This window comes from Daucus carota, chromosome 8, assembly GCF_001625215.2.
Source record: "Daucus carota subsp. sativus chromosome 8, DH1 v3.0, whole genome shotgun sequence".
NCBI lineage: Eukaryota > Viridiplantae > Streptophyta > Magnoliopsida > Apiales > Apiaceae > Daucus > Daucus carota.
This window is the reverse complement of record NC_030388.2, coordinates 14,043,941-14,064,874: the sequence shown is the minus strand read 5'-3', so window position 1 is coordinate 14,064,874 and position 20,934 is coordinate 14,043,941. Positions and strand designations below refer to the sequence as shown.

Genomic DNA, 20,934 nt, shown 5'->3' with positions numbered 1-20,934 from the left:
AAATCTGATAACAAGGTTAGAGTAGAATCTATTGATGTTCCTACTACTATGACTGATACTCCTGTTGTTCCTGCTTTTGATGCATGTCATAAATCTTGTAGTGTTGATAATTGTATGACTTGTGCTTTCAATTTGATGTCTGCCTATTTTAAAAATTTGCATGCTAAAAATGAAAACACATCACCTAGACAACACACAAACAACAAGCATGCTAGATCAAAGACTGCTAGTCCTACTCGTGTTAGGAAGGAGACTTATGTTCCAAAGCCTAAAACTAAGGTTTATAAGGCTGTTGTTAAGGAAGTAAGTTCAGTCAAGTCTGAACCAAGTATCAGTCCAAGAGGCTCTGTTGTTACACCTGATAGAAATCAGTTCTTTAAGTTTGCAGGACCCAATCAAGTGTGGGTCCCAAAGAATGTTTAATCAAGTTGTCTTTTGCAGGGTGCCAGTGGAATTGTTCGTGTTACCTGGGTGCTTGACAGTGGAGCGTCAATGCACATGACTGGCAATAAATCCCTGCTAGAAGACATAAGAGAAGGAGCTGGCCCTACAGTCAGTTTTGCTGATAATAGCAAAGGTCGTACTGTGGGATATGGCAAGTACAAAATTGGAAGAATCATCATAGAGGATGTTGCTTTAGTCGAAGGACTTCAACACAATCTCCTGAGTGTCAGTCAGTTTTGTGACAAAGGATATTATGTTCACTTTGAAAAGGAGATATGTATCATCAAACATATCAAGGATAAGCGTCCTTCACTATGTGGCATAAGGAAAGGCAACATATACGTAGCTGATTTGTCTTCAGGACCAGGAAACGAAGTTCACTGTTTCTACGCTAAAGCGTCTGCTGAAGATAGTTGGTTATGGCATAAGAAGCTCTCACACCTCAACTTCAAAACCATGAACTCTCTAGTCAAGAGAGATCTAGTGAGAGGTTTGCCTTCCCTGGAATTCTCAACTGATGATCTCTGTGAAGCTTGTCAGAAAGGAAAAGCGAAGAGAGCATCTCACAAAGGCAAGACCATCAATACCATTACAGATCCACTTCATTTATTGCATATGGATTTGTTTGGCCCCGTAAATGTTGCATCAATTGATGGAGGAAGATATGCCTTGGTTATTGTGGATGACTTCTCGAAATTTACTTGGGTTTACTTCCTTGCTTCTAAGGATGAAACTCCGTTGACAGTGATTGATCATATAAAGTTAGTTGAATTGGATAAGGGTGTGCCAGTGAAAGCTGTAAGGTCAGATAATGGCACATAATTCAAGAATCAAACTCTAATCAACTTTTACTCTGAAAAGGGAATTAGAAGGCAGTATTCAGCACCAAGGACTCCTCAGCAGAATGGAGTCGTCGAAAGAAAGAATCGTACATTGATTGAAGCTGCAAGGACAATGATTGCTGAAGCAAAGCTTCCTCTGTACTTTTGGGCTGAAGCTGTGTCTACTGCCTGCTATACCCAGAATAGAACTTTGATCAACAAGGATCATATGAAAACTCCATTTCATCTGTATAACAACAAGAAACCTTATGTCAAACATCTTCATGTCTTTGGAGCCAAGTGTTATGTTCTCAAGGATGGTGAAGAAAACTTGAACAAGTTTGAACCAAAGGCATCTGAAGCAATTTTTGTTGGGTATACTAATAATGCTTATAGAGTTTTTGTAATTGATACTCTGTCAGTGAAAGTTAGTGTCAATGTAACATTTGATGACACTAAACTTCCAAGTATACAATCTGCTGATCCATCTGAATCTCTGAAGTTTGACAACTATCCAGATTCTGATTCAGATGATGATGTGCCACCTGAGGTTGCAACAGGTGATGACAACAATGATAATGATCCAGGCAATGGTGGAGGAAATGGCAATAATGCTGGAGATTCCACTGATACTAGTGGTGGATCATCAAGTCATCCTGGCAACAACTCAGGGGGAGCTGGTGGATCAACTAGTCATACACATCAGCTTACTGACAATACAGCTGAATCATCTAGGACACAACTTCCAAGGGAAAGGATTTGGAGCAGAGATCATCCCTTTGATCTTATAATTGGTGATCCTGATGTTGGTGTAAGGACTAGAAGTGCTACGACAAATGAATGTCTATTCTCTGGTTTTCTATCACAATTAGAACCAAAGAAAATAGATGAAGCACTTGCTGATCCTGATTGGGTTCTTGCCATGCAAGAAGAACTCAATCAATTTGAGAGACAAGAAGTCTGGGCCCTGGTTCCAAGACCAAAAGGAAAGTCTACAATTGGATCTAGATGGGTCTTCCGTAACAAGTTAGATGGTGATGGCATTGTTGTAAGAAACAAAGCCAGACTGGTCGCAAAAGGTTATTCTCAAGAAGAAGGAATTGATTACGATGAAACCTATGCTCCAGTTGCTCGTCTTGAAGCCATCAGAATATTCCTTGCATTTGCTGCACATTCCAACTTCAAAGTTTATCAGATGGATGTGAAAAGTGCATTTCTGAATGGAAAGCTGGAAGAAGAAGTATATCTGGAACAGCCCCCTGGCTTTGAAAATCCAGAATTTGCTGATTTTGTTTACTTCTTATTCAAAGCTGTCTATGGGCTCAAGCAGTCACCAAGGACATGGTATGACACTCTCTCTGAGTTTTTAATTGAAAATAATTTCACTAGAGGTGTCATAGACAAAACTCTCTTTTACAAATTGCATGATAATAATATGATATTTGTTCAAATATATGTTGATGATATTATATTTGGTTCTACTAACGATAACTTGTGCAAGAGGTTTGCTAAGTTGATGCAGAGCAATTATGAAATGAGTATGATGGGTGAGCTGTCCTACTTTCTTGGTCTTCAAGTAAGCCAAAAGGAAGATGGCATCTTCATTTGCCAGTCAAAGTATGTCAGAGATCTTCTGCGAAAGTACAATCTAGAAGACTCTTCTCCGGCAAAGACACCCATGGCCACTGCCACAAAGCTTGACCAGGATAAATCTGGTAAGAAGGTTGATATCTCAAGCTATCGAGGTATGATTGGCTCTTTACTCTATCTCACTGCTAGTAGACCAGATATTATGTTTGCAACATGTTTGTGTGCTAGGTTCCAAGCTGATCCTAAAGAATCACATCTTATAGCCGTCAAAAGAATCTTTAGATATCTTAAGGGTACACCTGGTTTAGGTATTTGGTACCCTAAGAATACTGGTTTTGACTTAACCGGCTATACAGATTCTGATTATGCAGGATGCAGGATTGATAGGAAAAGTACGTCTGGAAGCTGTCAATTTCTAAGACGTCGGTTGGTTTCCTGGTACAGCAAGAAGCAGCATTCAGTGTCTACTTCTACTGCTGAAGCTGAGTACATAGCTGCTGGAAGCTGCTGTGCTCAGATACTGTGGATCAGAAACCAATTGAATGATTATGGGATTTCTGTCGACAAAATTCCAATATTTTGTGACAATACAAGTGCCATAGCCATTTCCAACAATCCGGTTCAACATTCCAGAACCAAGCACATAGATATCAGGTATCATTTTATTCGAGAACATGTCATGAATGGTACAGTGGTGTTACATTTTGTGCCCACGGCTGATCAAATCGCTGACATCTTCACTAAACCACTTGATGAATCCACTTTCTCTAAGTTGGTTTGTGAGCTAGGGATGTTAAATATGACATGATTCTCATTGTATATATTTTTAATATGCTTTATATATTTTTATATAATTTTATGAATTTTCTGTGTATTTATAGGTATTTTATTAGATTTTATATGATTGTTTGTATATTATTTGATAATTATCTGTGTAATTATGCATGTTTATATGTTTACCTGTAATTTTCTAAATGCCTGATTACTCCCCTGTATTATTCTCTATGCATTTAGATAATTATTTGTATTTATTTTGAATTTTTCAAAATTAATTAAGCATAAATATTTGAATTTAAGTTAATTCATTTTTATGAATTAAAGTTAAGTTCATAAGTATTTATATTTAATTAAAGTTGAATTTTACAAAATATATGTGTAATATTTAATATTGTTTGTATTTTAGATTTTTGATTTAATGTGCAAAACATTTTATTTCAAAAATAAATCAAAAATCATATTTTTAAAGTATTTTTTCGTTGTTTTTCGGTTGAAAAACTCGGCAAGACAATGTTTCCAATTGTCTTACCGAGCTTTTTCAACAGATTTTCTATTTTTTTTTGCTGAGTGATTAACTCGGCAAGACAATCGAATTGATTGTCTTACCGAGTTCTGTGGCTTCTCTTATAAGCTACTCTCGGCAAGACAATCTTTACGATTGTCTTACCGAGACTTTGACTCCCCTCTCTTCAGTTTCTCGGCAAGACAATCCATACGATTGTCTTACCGAGATTTGAAACCATAAGACAATCGCCCCGTTTGTCTTTCTCACCTCCATTTTCATCCTCTTCACCAAACACACTCGCACACACCTTCTCCTACTCGGTTTTTCAAGTTTTTGACTTAAAACTTGCTGGTTCCTTCGAGTTTTTCAAGTTTTGTGGTTAAAAACTTGCTGGTTTGGATCTTTAGTCCATTTTGAACCGAAGTGCTGCCGGATTTTCGCCGGATTTTCTTGAATCGATTTCGTGGAGTTCGAACTGTATTTGTGGATTAACGAACTTGCGATTCATCTGCTTGTGTGTTACTTTCAACTGGTTGTATTTCAAAAGGAGGAAGTGAATCGAAACCCTTGAATTTGATTTGTGTGGATTTCGAAATTAGGGTTCTTGATTGTATAATTTGGGGATTTTCGAATTTGGTGGATTTTGTGGAGATATTTGAACTGATTTTGGAGTTTTGGTTCAAGTTGGATTGATAAAGTGAAATTTGCGAGAAATTTGAGAAGTATCGTTTAATTTGATAAATTCTCGCTTAATTCATTTCATAATTATACAAATGGCTGGAAAATTTGTAATCCAAGAGACCAATTACAATGCCTATCTGGATCCTGAGGTTTGCCCGAGCCGGTTCAAGCACTGGGTGAGATTTCTGAATGAACAATGTATCGCCAGTACTGCCCTCACCGCATCTGCAGAGTTACAGATACAGCCTCTCTACGACTTCTACTCGACCGCGCTGAATTCTACACTGCTAGAAGAGTACAGGATGATCGGAGATATAAGGCTTGGTGATGTGAACGACCGAAGGAGTATTTTGATTACATCTGATGATGTTAATCGTGTTTTGGGTTTTCCTAGGGGGAACTTTGCTGAAGTTCCTGAAGAACCAGAGTTGGTACAGTTCTTTCAGACCATTCAGTACCAAGGAGATATCAATCTGCCCAAGATGTCTAAGGGTCATTTGAATCCTGAGTGGGAGATTTTCTTTGACACCCTGGCTAAGGTGTTCTCTCCTATAGATCGCAGAAACTTCCACAACATCTCCAACATCCTTCAGGTTTTTGGACTTTGCATTGCTTATAATCGTCCAATTGATTTTGGCAAGATAATTCTGAAGGAGATTCTGAGGAAAATGGGACCACTGATGAGTCGATCAGTGGAGAACAATGATAAAGTTGAATGCTTCTACCCTCGGTTTCTTATGCTGCTTTTGAATGACAAGATGACGGAAGCTGATAAGAACTTCTACTTCAACAGTGAACGAGCTTTGGTCAAGAAGGCCAGTACTAAGTTGGTGAATAAGCTCGCTAAATCTAAAAAGCACCTTTCAGTTCCACTTGTAGTCACTCCATTCATGTCAGAGATGTTCAACGCTCCGTTGGCACCTCTTCAGTTTAATGTGGCTCAACCTGAACCCCTGGAACAACAACAACCTCACCAGCAACAACAACAACCCCTGCAACAGCTACTTCAACCACAACAACAACACTCTCCTCAACAATCACCTACTCAATCACCTATCCACCACCAACAAGAATTCCCTTCAGTTGAAGATGAGCCTCTACAATACAACTTCTTTGAAAATCATCCATCTTCATCTGAACCTATAATACCCCTCACTCAAACACAATACTCTCCACAAACACAATCAACCTCACAACCACTACCATCAGAATCTGCTATCAATCCTGGACTTCAGGAATTCAGAGATAACTTACAGGTAGCTCAGGTACTTACTGACTTCTCATCTAACTTTAATGTTGATATATCTGATTATGGTTGTAACTTTGATTTGTTTTGTCAGCCTGCCAGCAATGAACCTGACAACACACAGGTTCATATCCCCGCTGATGTTTCATTTCAACAAACTCTCTCTTCTCCAAACACAACAAACATCACTACTACGAAACCTGTTCGTAAAGTAGCCCGGAAAAGGAGTGGGAGTGCTTTTGTGTCTGAACCCGCAGCTCTGTCTTCTCTAAAGAAGCAAACGGTGGAAACCTCTAAGACAACTGCAGCCTCATCCTCGCCTTCCCAAAAGGGCTTGGACACTGATATGGCAATACAGTCTCTGGAGTCATTCTCTCAACAGAGTGAACCCATTGAAGTTGACCGTCCAGCCACGGTAATCTGTACAGAGTCAAGCACTGATCTAGCACTCACTCTAGTGCAAAATCAAGCCAATACACAGGTTACTACACTTTCTGAGAGCACAGTTTTTCAAAACCATTTTACTATGTATGAAAAATTTGCTGATCATTCTTTCTTTAATGATCAGGAGCTGCTTGGCAATGTGCAAGTACATCTGCCGTCAATGGCATCCGGAGGACAATTTGTTCCTCCACTACCTTTGAACCCATCTCAGGGAACATTGGTAGTATATACAGGTACATCTGGAGCTATGAGTGAATCGAGTGATGAAAGGCAAACACCGAGCGATACACATGCACGAGAGGCTAGTGAAACAGCTTTGAGTGCACGTGAGGTGAGTGCACACACTAACACAGCTCTTTTTGAGGCACAGATTGCAAGGTTACAAGCTGAACTTGCAAGAATAATTGCTGAGAATGAAAGATTGAAAGGTGCACAACTGGTCACCTTAGAGAAGAAAGTAGAGGAGGAGCCATCCAGTACTTACAGGGATGAGCTTCGAGCTGATATCCAGAGTTTAACTGTCGAGATGAGATCCAACCATGAGCTCTATATGTCTAAATTTGATGAAATCGACAGCAAACTGGATCAACTTCTCAGTAACTCCAAGTCTGATGATCCAACCTCCAGAGAGGATCCCTCAACTAAGGGGGAGAATAGAGACAAGGGATGAGAAGACAAAGGAAACAGCTCCAATCAAAGCAATAAAGGGAACACTAACACCAACACTTCTGATTCTGCACCTGGCAGAGAATCTGAAAAGTCTAAAGGCAAGCAACCCATGCATCAACAGGAAGACAATTATGATGCCTTTCCTAAGGAAATGGATGATGATGATGTGTTTGATGCCACTTACTGCCAGAATCAAGAAGATGGTGTATTTGATGAAGCTTATCTGTTCCAGACAGAAGAGGAAGCTGTAGATCTTGAACATGAAGAGTTGGTGAAAAAGTTCAAGATGGAAAATGAAGCTAGGAAGCGAAAGCTCAGGGACTTTCAGAAGCTCCTAGAAGACAAGCTGATTACTGAAGAAGAAATCAAGAAGGAAAAGCAGAAAATCTATGATGCTGCCTGTGTGCAGAAGAATCTTGATATTAAGCACAAAGTTGGTAAGAGTTGGGACATTGCACGGAGAATCATCAATGGACCTCAAAGGGAACCCTTCGACGACAAGAAGTTCATGTCTTTGATCTATGATCTAAGGGAGGTAAACCCTGATGAGGATTTATTTATGCATGCCCTATCTCTTGAACTGTGGTACATTACAGTTGCTGTCAGGAACTTGCTAGATGAATGGGAGCTTATCATTTATACCAGGAGGAACGGGACATTCAGACTCTCAGTTGAATTCTTAAAGTCATTTACAGTAACTGAGCTCTGGGTGCTTCGTAACAAAGTTAAAAGAAGCTCTAATTTGAATGAACTCCTTCGAGACAAGCTGATGGAACATGCTGAATTCAATAGTCCTCAGATTGTCAAGAAACCTTATTGTCTGAAGTTCATCAATGACGACGTCATAAATACTGTGTATCTGAATGATGAAGCATTCCCAAAGTATCCTGTGAACCAACTGATCCTTGCATCTACTCTCCTTAGAACCAAGGGATTCGCTTCGAAAGAAAAGGCTGATGCTGATAGTGTAATAGCTGACTACTGTCTTCGGAATGGTATTTCTAAATACACAAGGAAGATGAAGCAAGTCAAGAAGACTCAGCCTGCTGACTTTCAGGAGGACCCTGTGGATTTGGAAGTTATGCATCAACTGGCTCTGGCTAACGAAAGGATGAAACGTGGTGAAGCCACTACTGCAGAAAAGCCATCCAGGGAAGAACCTTCAACTCCTATTCTTCACAGTTCTGATACTGAAGAAGGAGAAGTTGATCTGTAGATTTATATAGGGTATTGTAATATATGTTCTAAATGAACACCCCTTTTGTAATCTACTTATTATGTTTGAATCTGGTGAATGTCTCATGAATACCAGAAACTTTTGCTATTTATCTTTTAATGTTTAATCCTTTGTCTTATCAGTTAGTTGAGTTATCCTCTCGATAATTTGCATGTTATGTTAACAAACAAATAGGGGGAGATTGAAAGGCATATGTTAAGCCTATTTGTATTTAAGAGGAATCAACTCAACTCTGATAAGAAAGCAAGTAAATAGCAAGTACTGTTATCCGGAATCCGTACGAAGAACGTCAAATGATTTATTGAAGATTTTATGTCAGAAGAATTTCAGGATGCTGCTGCAAACCACTGGAAGAAGTTCATTAATATGATCAAGCCTCAGTGTACAAATAATCTTTTGTAGCACGTCCAGAAGATCAAAAGGTATAAAGTTTAAATACTTTATTTATTCAGAAGATTCCATATTGTGTCAACAAATGAAGAAGAACTAAGAAGACGAAGAATCGACGAACAAGCCACCGCCTAATTGTTTAATTGACAAGGAATATTTAATTCAGCTAGTTACAGATGAACCAGACAGTACATTTGTGTATCAGCTCATCCGGTTAAATATTCTGAGTCAAGTGAAGGTGGTCGTTCAATCAAGTCGAAGATCATAATTGTTTAAAGAAGACTGAAGACTCTGCTGAAGAGGAAAAAGGATAATTAATTATCTAATTAATTATTTCACTTCTCAAAATAATTATATTGGATGTGTAATTTATTTATTAAATTAATTCTATCTCGAATTAATTTAATTTATGAATTTATGCATTTAAAATAATTAAGTGAATATTAATTGGTTAATTAATTAAAGGGAAAATGGATTGTCTACTTGAAATACACAAGGAAAGACAATCTATTTGATTGTCTAGTTGAAAAACAAGAAGGAAAGACAATCTAATTGATTGTCTAAGTGTTTAACTACAAGGAAAGACAATCCAAGGCATTGTCTTGCTAAAACAAGCAAGGTAAGACAATCCAATGGATTGTCTTGCTGTTTTAAGCAAGGTAAGACAATCCAAAGGATTGTCTTACCGCCTGTTCCACTCTCACAATGCGGCAAGACAATCATCCAGATTGTCTTACCGCCTATTGTCTTGCCTTGGTAGCTTGCAAGACAATCCTTGTGATTGTCTTGCCGATTGTAGAACAGTAAGACAATCTCCCAGATTGTCTTACCGCACTTCTCAATTGTCTTACCGACCCCTAGATTGTCTTGCCCACGGATTTCATTGTCTTACTAGTTGTAGACAATTAATTTAATTGTCTTACAAGCTCTAAAATAGCAAGACAAAGTGCCAAATTGTCTTAGCAAGCTAGGGATTGTCTTTGCCACCATTGTCTTACTAGTTCAAGGGTTTTGCCTATAAATATGGCTCTCCCCTCTTCATTTATTCTTGTTCAAAGTATTGTAAAGCTTTCAAGTTGTGCTAAACTTGCTATTCGTTAAATCCGCAGTTTACTGTGCTTTGATCATTCGGTTGTTCTGTTCCACTGAGTGAGAATACTTTCTGTCAAATTTATTCTACGAACTAGTGGACATTAAAACGAACCATATTAATTATATAACGACTTCCACATTGTTATATTAATTAATTAAAATCTGATTAACAATTTTATATTCAATCAGATTATTCCGCCGCGATTATTTTTAAGTGACGATTGTATTCAACCCCCCCCTTCTACAATCGTTCCAGGACCTAACACTTAGGGTTTACTCTAGATGAGTTATCAATTGAATATCATTCGTGTAACCTAGCAGCTCTTAGTGATAAAATATAAATCATTAAGAGATTATTTGTAAGCTACTGTGATTTGTGAATAAGAGTTTAGTGATTTATTCTCTTATACTTGTGTTTTGTTATTGATTGTGTTCACTATATTATCTTATATAGTGAGTTTATTCGGCCTAACATAAGATTATATAAAAAAAGGTACTCAAGGTGGTTTTGTAGTAAAAAAACAAACGGTTGATTTTTTATAAATGATTAAGGAAATAGGTATAAATAGGGATGTGAGTAAAATGATATATATTTGGTTTATAGTGGCTTAAATGAGTCCCCGATGAGATTGGTGGGTAAAGTGAGACATTTTGACGTAATGGGTGGCCAATTTGATATATAACCCTATAAAAAAAAATTATAAATACATCAGTAAAGATGTCATACTTTGAAAATTTATGATTTAATTATTTTTTTGTTAAATTTATTTCATTAAGAATATATAGATTTATCAAATGGATAATCTATTAAAATGGATTATCCATATAAATTTAAAGTATATTTAAAATATTTCCAAACAATAATTTTCTTACCACAGATTCATTCGATTTATTTCACATCTGCATGTATATATACGTGCGTTTTTCTATTTTTAATTTGTAATTATTAACTTCTTATCTCTTTTAAATTTTACATGGGAAAACTTTCTAAACACTTTAGAATATTTTTGTATGATATTGATTTAAAAATTAAAGTGTACCATGTAAATTTAAATATAGCGTATCCCTTAAATTTAGAAAACATTTAGATTCAATTAAGTATAGGTTATCCGTTGCAAATTTTAAATCTCAATGCGGTTTGAAATGTCAGTATATAAATTATAATTCGTGATTATAATTTATTGATTTAATATCTTATTCATTTATGTAACATATATAATTAGCAATGATATAATTAGTTTATTTCTCCATTAACGACGTTTTTATTTTATTTAATTATTAATGAAATGAAGTGTAGAGATAAAATCTTTATATATTTTCAATAAAAGACATATGTTATATATATTTTTAGAAAGATTATATTTAAGTCAAGTGAAGTGAATTAATTATAATTCTACGTCGACTATCCCTTAATTGATGCATACATTATAGCATTTGTATTTAATTGAGATAACCAATCTGTGTTTTTTAATTACATCTCTGAATATTTGATGAAATACAAACCAAGTATTCTGATCAATACATGGAACAACATGCCTAAATTTCTTGGCATATAATCGATATGAAGGATGGAAAAATTCGTTTGTACTCTCATTGAAGAAAGGAAGACCGTGGTTGTGAAACTGTTTCTTCAAGTACCTCCGAAGTCGGAGCTTACGGTCTAACTTGACTTGCTCAAAATATGAATTGCAAGACTAATACAAATATGATGTATGAAGAAACGATGGGTGGTAAGTCTGATGTTTTCATATCATGGACGAAGTATATTCATCTGGTTTCTTTGAACGAAGTTTGCTAATCAATGTGTAATCTTCCATTTTAGTATATCACAATATTTGCAGATTATATTCCTATGAAATATATTGATGAATTACTGCATCAATCTTTAGATATCAAGTTATATCTGCGATTCATATTTATCAAAACGATTTAGAAACACCGGTGATCTTGGTTTTAGCAAGTATATATGAAGTTAATATGTGTGAAGGTTAGATCAAAATTTTCACTCGGCTCAATCATATACACATTTAAATACATTTCATTCCCAAATTTATTTGGTGACAATTTATAAAACTACGGGAGATATCAGCTTTATCAACACACCGGCATCGAAAGTCTATGTTAATTTAAGTTTGAGTGTGGTATATAGCATGAGATATAGATATTTATTTGATTTGCTCATCATTCACATGGAATCATATAATTGTATATTTGATATCAAAACAATACGGGAATAATTAAAAAAAATTATGTCGTTCTAGGCTTAATCGTGATAAATATATGTCACTGCTAGATCTCTGATTATAAACATTTTTAAGATAGCTGAGTAATCGTACTACAATATTTAGAATTTGTTAAGAATATGTGATGCTTGATGATACAAAGTATTTTATTCTTACTTAGAATAAAATTGCATGTAGCTGATCAATTGATGGCATGCTAAGGCAGTATCAATTGATCAGATTGACCCATCAACGGCTGATGAGGTATTGTAACAAAGCTGGAGTATTTTAGCAGTTGATGTAAAAATAATGTGTACTTTTAGATTAGCAGTTGATCTATCAATGGATGTTTAGATAGGGTGACATAATTGTAAATATGAGAAGTCATGTAATCTATCCAAGTGAAGTGAAGATCGATCGGTAATTATAAAGTATCAATGGCTATTTGGAAGGAAGACTATCAACCGCTATATCAACATCATCATTATCCCATAACTCAAATAAGACTATCAACTACTTTTTCAGTGTATTATCAATTGATGATATTAGCAATTGATTATCAGCAATTGACAGCTACAAGTCAGGTAAAAGACAAAGTTCACATGGGTTGATGTGACAGATTCTACACCAGCTTTGGAAGCTAAACCCAAAGGAGTTTAGTCAAATATTGAGAACCTCGAAGCCTACCATTTCTGGCAAAGCAACAAGAATTTCAAGATGCCAAATGCAGTATCAAGTCCAAGAAATTCTATATTTGTACTAGCTAGAAAGTGAGTAGGAAAATACTTTTACAGACTAGTTTTGTTTGTAGTAGTATATATTCACTTTGTAATTTACATTTCAAAGTATCCAAACACCAAGAACTGAAGAGCAAAGCACTAGAGAAAGTTAGCAAGAAATTGTAAGCTTCTGCTCTTCATTCTTTTGTAAGCAGCCAAGTATTTTTACTAGGAAGGTTCTTGATATAAAAATCTCTCAGGTGGATCAAACAATCCACCTAAAATTTTTAAGATCCTTGTATTTTAAATTTCTGTTTTAGTTTTTATGTTCTCTTGTACTTTGAATATAATCTGCTGTGCAAAAGTTGTTCAAATTTTTGTAGATTGTATTCAACCCCCCCTTCTACGATCTAACTTATTGTTTGCATTGTCTAAATAACAATTGGTATCAGAGCCAGGCTTCTAACATACAAGAAGTTTTCAGATCCTAAAGACAATCAACAATGGGAAGAAGAGATGAAGGAGTAAAGATTTCAATGCTGGTCAAAGAACACTACTTTCATTGGAAAGTAAAAATGAGGATGCGTCTTCTCTCCCTGGATCCTTAGCTACATCAACTGCATTGAGAAAGGACCACATGTTCCAGTTAAAATTAACACTGCCCTGAGACTTGATGGAAGTGAAGAAGAAGATGTTGAAGTGCCTAAAAATCCTTCTGAGTTTACTGAAGAAGATGAGAAAGAAGTGCACAAGGATAACAAGGCCATGAATATCCTCTTCAATGGTATTGATGATGACATGTTTGATAGTGTTATCAACTGTCCCACTGCAAAAGAAGTAAGGGACACTATTCAAACCTTATGTGAAGGCACTGATCAAGTCAGGGAAAACAAAATGCAGCTGTTTGTTCAACAATATGAGAGCTTTCACTCTAAATCTGGAGAATCTCTAAATGATTTGTTTAACAGGTTTCAAAAACTGTTAAATGGATTAAAGCTGTATGGTAGAATCTACATGGTGAAGGATTCAAATCTCAAATTCTTGAGAGCATTGCCTAGAGATTGGAAACCTATGACTGTTGCTCTAAGACAGGCTCAGAATTTTAATGAATACTCTCTTGACAAACTATATGGTATTCTTAAAACTTATGAGCTTGAAATACAGCAAGATGAAGAACTGGAAAAGAACTCCAAGAGGGAGAAAACTGTGGCTCTTGTAGCAGAAAAGGAAGAGGAAGAGGAGAAGGCATTAAAGTTTGTAATTGCTGGAAAGCCTTCAAGCAATTCTGCTTGTGAAGGAAAGAAGGATGATGGAAAGAAGAAAGGAAAAATCATTGAGGAAGATGATGATACTTCAGCTCAAGATGAGCTAGATGATCTTGATGAACATCTAGCATTTCTTGCCAGAAAATTCTCCAAGCTCAAATTCAAAAGAAATGCTGCCAGCTCTAGAACTTTTAACAGAGGAAATCAATCCAAACCATCTGGTATGGTTGATAGATCAAAATTCAAATTCTTTAACTGTGGTCTGCTTGGACACTTTTCTAATGAATGCAGAAGACCTTCTGTTGAAAAGAAAGGATCCTCCTCAGAAAATGTGGATTACAGAAGAAAGTATTTTGATCTACTCAAGCAAAGTAAGGAAAAGGCACTCATAACTGAGGATGGTGACTGGGCTGCTGATGAAGGAGATTCTGACAATGAGGAGCATGTCAACCTAACCTTGATGGCAATAGGAGATGAAGCTGATTCTTCCACCACCAGCAATGGACAGGTAAAAACCACCAACACATCTGATCTTTCTAAATCTGAATGCAAGCAAATCATTGATGACATGTCTAATGAAATCTATAATCTTAGAGTCTCTCTTAAATCTCTAACAAAAGAAAATGTTAGAATCAAAGCGACTAATGATTTGCTTACTAAAAGAAATGGAAAGCTTGAAACTGATCTAATGCAAATGGATAAAATCATAAAGTCTTCTGAGCTTGCCAAAGATGAGTTGTTGGCTGTTCTGAAAAGAGAAGAAATTCTCAAAAAGCAATTGGAAAGGGAACAAGAGATAATTGCTAAATGGATGGATTCTAGGAATGTTCTTGAGAACATGTGCTCCAGACAAGTTCTTGAGGAATCATGTAAAAATCAATCAACGGATGAAAGCTATCCATCAAATAATCAAACAGCAGTTGATGAAAACAAACTCAAGAAGTTGGATAAGAAATATGGGCCCATCAATAAGAATTTTGTGAAGGAATCTGGGAGTTCCAAGAAGATTGAAAAAGAAGGGATTGGTCATAGTGAAGAAAGAATGGAAGCTGGAAAAGGAAAGAAGAAGAGCTCTAGGAATGGCAAAGTTGGAATCAACAAAAAGAATGATTACACACCTGACAAGAATGCTGTCAGAAAAACATGTTCTAAATGTGGTAGTGTTAATCATCTTGCTGTTAACTGCAAAAATGCTCTACCTAATTATTGCATGCCTAATCCTATGATGAATTCTCACATGCCTTATGTTAGGTCCTATTAACTCACTATATAAGTTGATATAGTGAACACAATCAGTAAAGCAGAATGACAATATAAGAGGTTTGAAATCAATAAACTCTTATTCACAAAGCTTGAATGGTTACAAAAACTCTCTCAGTGATTTATATTGTATCACTAAGAGCTGCTAGGGTTCTTCACAATATACTCGATAACTCAACTCATATAGAGTAACCCTATTATGTGTTTATATAGACACAGTTACAAAATCAATCTCTGATTTGATATCCTATAAATCAGCTATGTATTCTATCAATCAAAGATTGCTCCAGTTTTCTGTTTGGTTTCCATAGTCAGCAAATCACTCCTCCGCTTCTATCCTTCCTTGAAGTATATCCGCTTCTGAGCTCTTTCCACGTGTAAACTCTGACGAGTCTTGACTATGTAAACTCTGATCAGACTTTATTAAACTCTGGTCAGACTTTACTAAACTCTGATCAGCTTCATCAAACTCTGATCAGCTTCCAGTTTAAACTCTGATCACTCCTGTTCTAAAACAAACTTTAAGAACATTAGTAATCATCAATTATATCTAACAATCTCCCCCAACTTGTGCATAAATATGTTATGTGCAAGTTAACAGATAATTGATGATGTCAAAACATATAAGTCAAATGCAACAGAGTTTAACTATATAACAGAAAACTTTTTAAAACTTACAGATACTTTACTCTCTAGCTTCATAGACACCATGAGCTGTCTTTAGATATCCTCTGAGGAGTTCTCTTTCAGCTTCTTCAAGTACTGTAATCATTTGTCTCTTGATCTCTCTCAGCTCTGGATCTGAAACTCCAGTTTGGTAAATTGCAGCTCTGAGATCATATATCTTGTTTTTCTTCAAGTCTCTATCCAGCCTGATATTGTAAGCTTTATCAGATTCTTCATTGAATGCAAGAGTCCTGATTCCAGCTATTGTTACTATTTTTGCTGAATTTTTCTTCATCTCAACCAGCTTTCCTTGATGATTAAAGTATTTAGGAATGAAAGGTCCAACATTTTTGTTTCCTGTAATACCCATCTTTCTTCTGATTTGATCTTTGAGCAGATTGGAGATGTGTTGGCATGACTTGTTCTTTACTTGAAATATGTATTAGACATATCTCAATTCCTCCCAGTGTTTAGCATAGAGATCAGCTTCAATTACTCTAAACACTGTTCCATCAGACATGAAGTAGATAAGTATATTATCTCCTCTGTCATTCTTCACCAGTTGGACTGAATCTAATTTGTCCATTCTTTCTTGCAATGCTCCAGTCTTGGGAGCACAGAGAGATGAGGGGTCTGTTGACATTGATCCTATACTCTGATCAAATTTCTCATATTTAGATCCTAGTCCTCCTTTATCTCTTCCTGCCTTTCGATGAGAGATTGGTTGAATTGAGCCCTTTTCAAAGTTTATCTCAGTCATCAAACTAGGCTTTGCAAATCCTGGCAATGGAGTTGTAGTTGGTTTGAACACAGCTTGAGCTTTGTCAGAGGTTGTGTCTTTCTTTGCTTCCTTATTAACTTGAGCTGTGTCAGAGGTTAATTTTTGTTGTTGTGATTCTGCAACATGAGCTTTGTCAGAGATTGCAGCTTCTGATTTCTTTTCTTTTACAACTTGAGCCTTGTCAGAGGTTGTAGACTTCTTCTTATCCCAGCCTTTCTCAAGGTATTCATCTACTTTGCTTTTTCCCTTGGATGTATATTCATCTTCAGAGTATACCTTTTTGACTGGTAAACTCTGATCAGCAACAGTAGTTTCCTTGATCAATATCCCTTTTTCTTTTGGCTTGGTAGTTGATTTTGCAGGCTTTTGGATCTTTCCAGAGTTTATAGCTTCAACATGTTCTTTCTTCAGCTCAGCTTCCTCTGCAGCAATCAACTCCAAATCCAATTTGGCTTCTGGATTTTCTTGTTCAAAAATCAATCTGGCAAGCTCCTCATCAGTCAATGGTTTATCTGCTCCAGCCACTGGTCTGTGCTTTGATCCAGATGTGACATTATGTGTTGGAGCAAACTTTGTGCTTAGCTTAGACTGTTTTTGACTGTCAGAGTTTGAAACTCTTCCACCAGTCCCTGCTTGAAATCTCTTGTGCTTTGTGAAGTCATCCACATCATCATCATCATCCTTCTTCTTTCTTTTCAGAGCTTGAGAAGTAGACTTGCATTTGACTTGTGAATTGATGTGATCAGAGAAAGTGAAGATTGGATGGCTTCCAGCTGCTTGGACATTTTCTCTTGAGTAGACTCAATGGTGGTCATCCTCTTTTCCAGAGATTCATTTGCAGACACCAGCTTCTTAACATCATCTTTCAGAGGTAGTAGAGTCCTTTTCTTCTCCATAGTTTGAGTTTCCTTGAGACTGGCTACCTCTGTTCTGAGACCATCTATAGACTTAGATGTCTGAGCTTGAGCAGGATGAAATGTCTTTAGATAAAGAACTGTAGCCTTGAGGCTTGACATTACATCAGAGTTTGTGATTTTATTCTCTGCCATAGATAGGAAATCTTCAGCTTTTGCTGGCTCCAGAGAATGTTGGTGGCTCAGCCAGAGTTTGTCCCATACTTCACTTGGTGGATCAACCTGAAGATCCCTGGGAAGTGGCTCAGAGTTTGTGTCCAGAGTTTGTAGCCTGGCATTATACTGGCTGGTAGACTCCCACTTTTGTTGTAGATGTGACTGAGGGACTTCATCATTTTGATCATTGTCATCATCTGAACTTTCATCATCCTCATCATTATCAGATGCAGGATTAGCAACGTTCTCAACAGGATTTTGAGCAGATTTTTCTTGAGCTTCAGACTGTGATTTGCTAGGCTCTTCACCAGCCTTAGCAAGAGACTGCAGGGCTTCCAATGCTACTTTGTCAGATTGATCAACTACAGCATCTGACTTGTAGTTTTCTGGAGCTGTATCATGAACAATGGCACCCTCAGGAATTTTCATTGGAGAATGAGGAATTAGAGTGGAGGGTCCATGATCAGATAATGAAATTTGAGGATCAGACATTGTTGCTCCAGCTTCAGTTGTAACTGGTTCATCACACCTTATTTCTTCATCTACTTCAGAGGATGTAGTAGATGCTGTAGCACCATCAGAGATTGGAACAGCCTGAAGAGGAAGCACCATCAGAGCTTGAGAAGATTCTGGTAGTGTGGTAGATGGTGTTTGCTCTTCATTAACAGTAAAATCTGTAATCTCTGTTATGGGTACCTTTGCCCTCGCAGGCTTTTGAGCCCTTCTTTTGAATCTGGCTGGCTTTTGTTGAGGACTGGTCTGAACAGGTTCAGAGTTTGTTGTAGGAATTGGTTCAGAGTTTACAGCATGTGCAGGTTCAAGATCATCATAATCATAGGCTGCAACCAGTCTCCTTCTTTTCTGCTTTTGAGGAGAAGCAGCTTCAGTGTTTACACGATCAGTGTTTACAGCATCAGAGTTTACAGCATCAAAGTTTGCTGGTTTATCAGACTTTGTCTTCAGAACTTGTGTAGCAACAGAGGTTCTGGTCTGCTTAGTAGAAAGATTTTCATCAGACTTTGTAGCCTTTTTAGATCTGGATGCAGAAGTTCTGGGTTGTTTGGGGATTGTAGGAGAGACTGGAGGTTGAGGCTGTTGTGGTTGTTGGTGTTGTACTGGGGGCATATCCATCCTGACTCTAACCTGAGCTGGAATTAGAAGGGGTCTCTGAATTGGATACTTCTCATCTTTGGAGATGAGATCCTTAAACACCCTTTTATGAAGCCTAAATGGCTTGATCTCATCATCAACATCAAAATCCACCTCATCAATAGTGGCATTAAACAGTAATTGACAGAATCTTGAGAAATATATGACTTGTCTATTCTCATGCATTCTTTCACCAATATTTCTAAGAACTAATCTACCAAAATCAAAATTAGTAGAGTAGATCAGAGAATACCCAATCTGCAGCATGTCCATTGGTATGGCATCCCAGTTTGTAGACTTCTTTTGAAAGGCCCTGGTGATGCAGTCGAAAAAGAAACTCCATTCCCTTCTGAGCCCTGGACGCTTCAGTTGTCCCAATTTTTCAAGTGATTCACTGTAGCCCAAATCAGTCATCATGGTTCTCAGATTTGCATCTCCATTAGTGATATAACCAGTATTCTCTGGCAGGTTGAATGCCTGACGAACTGTGGCTGGAGTAACAAAATACTCCTCCCCTTCATATGAAAACACGATTGATGGTGATCCATCCGCACCACCATTGTCATATTTACCCGTCCTCCAAAAATTGATGATTTGGCTTCCTGAGAGTCTGGCAGGAGCGGTAAGGGCGGTAGCAAGGGCACTCTGTGCCAAAAATTACTGCATGGGATGATAATCCCTTGGAGCGTCGGCAGTGTTTAGAATGGCAGCATGGTTGTTGGTAACAAATTCCACACCTGCAAAGGTAAAAGCTGTAGTGGCCATTAGAACAGAGTTTGTGAATGAAGGTGTTTGAAAAAGTGTGTTAGAGAAGATTTGAAATTCAGAGAGAAGAGCGTAAGAGTTTGTTGAGAGAGTGTGTGTAAAGATGAAGTGTATAAGTGAAGAGTAAGCAATAAAATCTGATGATAAACTCTTCAGATTTTGTTTAGCTGTACACGCTTGGGCTCTTTGTTCACTTGGACACCTGTCAGATTTTAACTGGTAGATGAAAGTTAGTGGGATAGAGAAACGAGAGTAATACTCATGAGTGCAGTAAAACATGTGCAGTAATAAATGCTGATTACACGTTCTCCTATTAAAATGTTTTTCATATGAACCCACTAACAATACATCCGTTTGGAACACTCTCTTCACATTCTCTGAATATTTGAACTCCTGAAATGTATAAGATTTTAAAAATCAAGAGTAAATCTCTCGAATTTTAAACTCTGAGATTTAAAACTAAGAAAATAAATTTCTAAGTACCTCAGAATAAGACATAATGTTCAGAATATTCATCAATAAATCAGAGTTTGTTATAAAATCCATAGCTCAATAATGTGCTTGTGAGATAATGTGTGTGATTTAACATATGAAATCAGAGACTAAAGAATTTCACAATTTCGTAATTATAAGGTAGACAAGAAAAATTTATTTAAACTCTCAAGACATAGACAACAGACATACTCTGATGAAGAAATATATAGAATAAGCTAACCCCTTTTTTTTTTTTTTTTTTTCAGAGGACGCTTTTCAGTGTAAATGAATCACGACCTTTAAATATAATTTTGCAACAGTATTTCTCCAGTAATCAGAGATTGTGACTGGTCACCATAGATTATAGAATCTTGGAAATTACTTAATACCAGTAAATGTTTGGGTCTTCCCAGTCACTGTCATATAGACATCTAAGATCTCAAAGGAGTACCATGCTTATTTGCAGGGGTGTGTATAGCATCAGAGTTTATAAACACTGTCTAATTTACTGAGAGAAAATACAAATTAATCAGTCTCACTTATAATTAAGATATGTGAAGTAGTAGAGTCTCAATGATATCAATATGCATATAGTGTAAAATAGTAGCACAAAATTGAGATCAAGATTAAGGAACTTAACTAAGATTCATGATTACTAATTCAGATC

General features: G+C 36.7%; 1 protein-coding gene across 1 annotated transcript; it reads right to left on the bottom strand.

Annotated features, from left to right (window-relative positions):
• Nucleotides 1-17,221: 17,221 nt before the first annotated feature.
• Nucleotides 17,222-19,214, bottom strand: LOC135148479 (uncharacterized). The gene is made up of 3 exons (XM_064083716.1): nt 18,804-19,214; nt 18,007-18,293; nt 17,222-17,231 (listed from the first exon to the last, which is right to left on the bottom strand). Exons 1-3 carry the CDS (start codon nt 19,212-19,214, stop codon nt 17,222-17,224), a joined length of 708 nt encoding a protein of 235 aa, XP_063939786.1.
• Between the last annotated feature and the right edge of the window lie 1,720 nt (nt 19,215-20,934).

Bases quoted from the DNA above. Each gene is read 5' to 3' on its own strand.
- LOC135148479 (XM_064083716.1), bottom strand. From the start codon at position 19,214: ATGCATGAGAATAGACAAGTCATATATTTCTCAAGATTCTGTCAATTA. The intron at 18,294-18,803 runs GTAAACTCTGAT...AAAATTCCTGAG, and splicing joins AACCAGCAAACTTTGATGCT to GGTGCCATTGTTCATGATAC.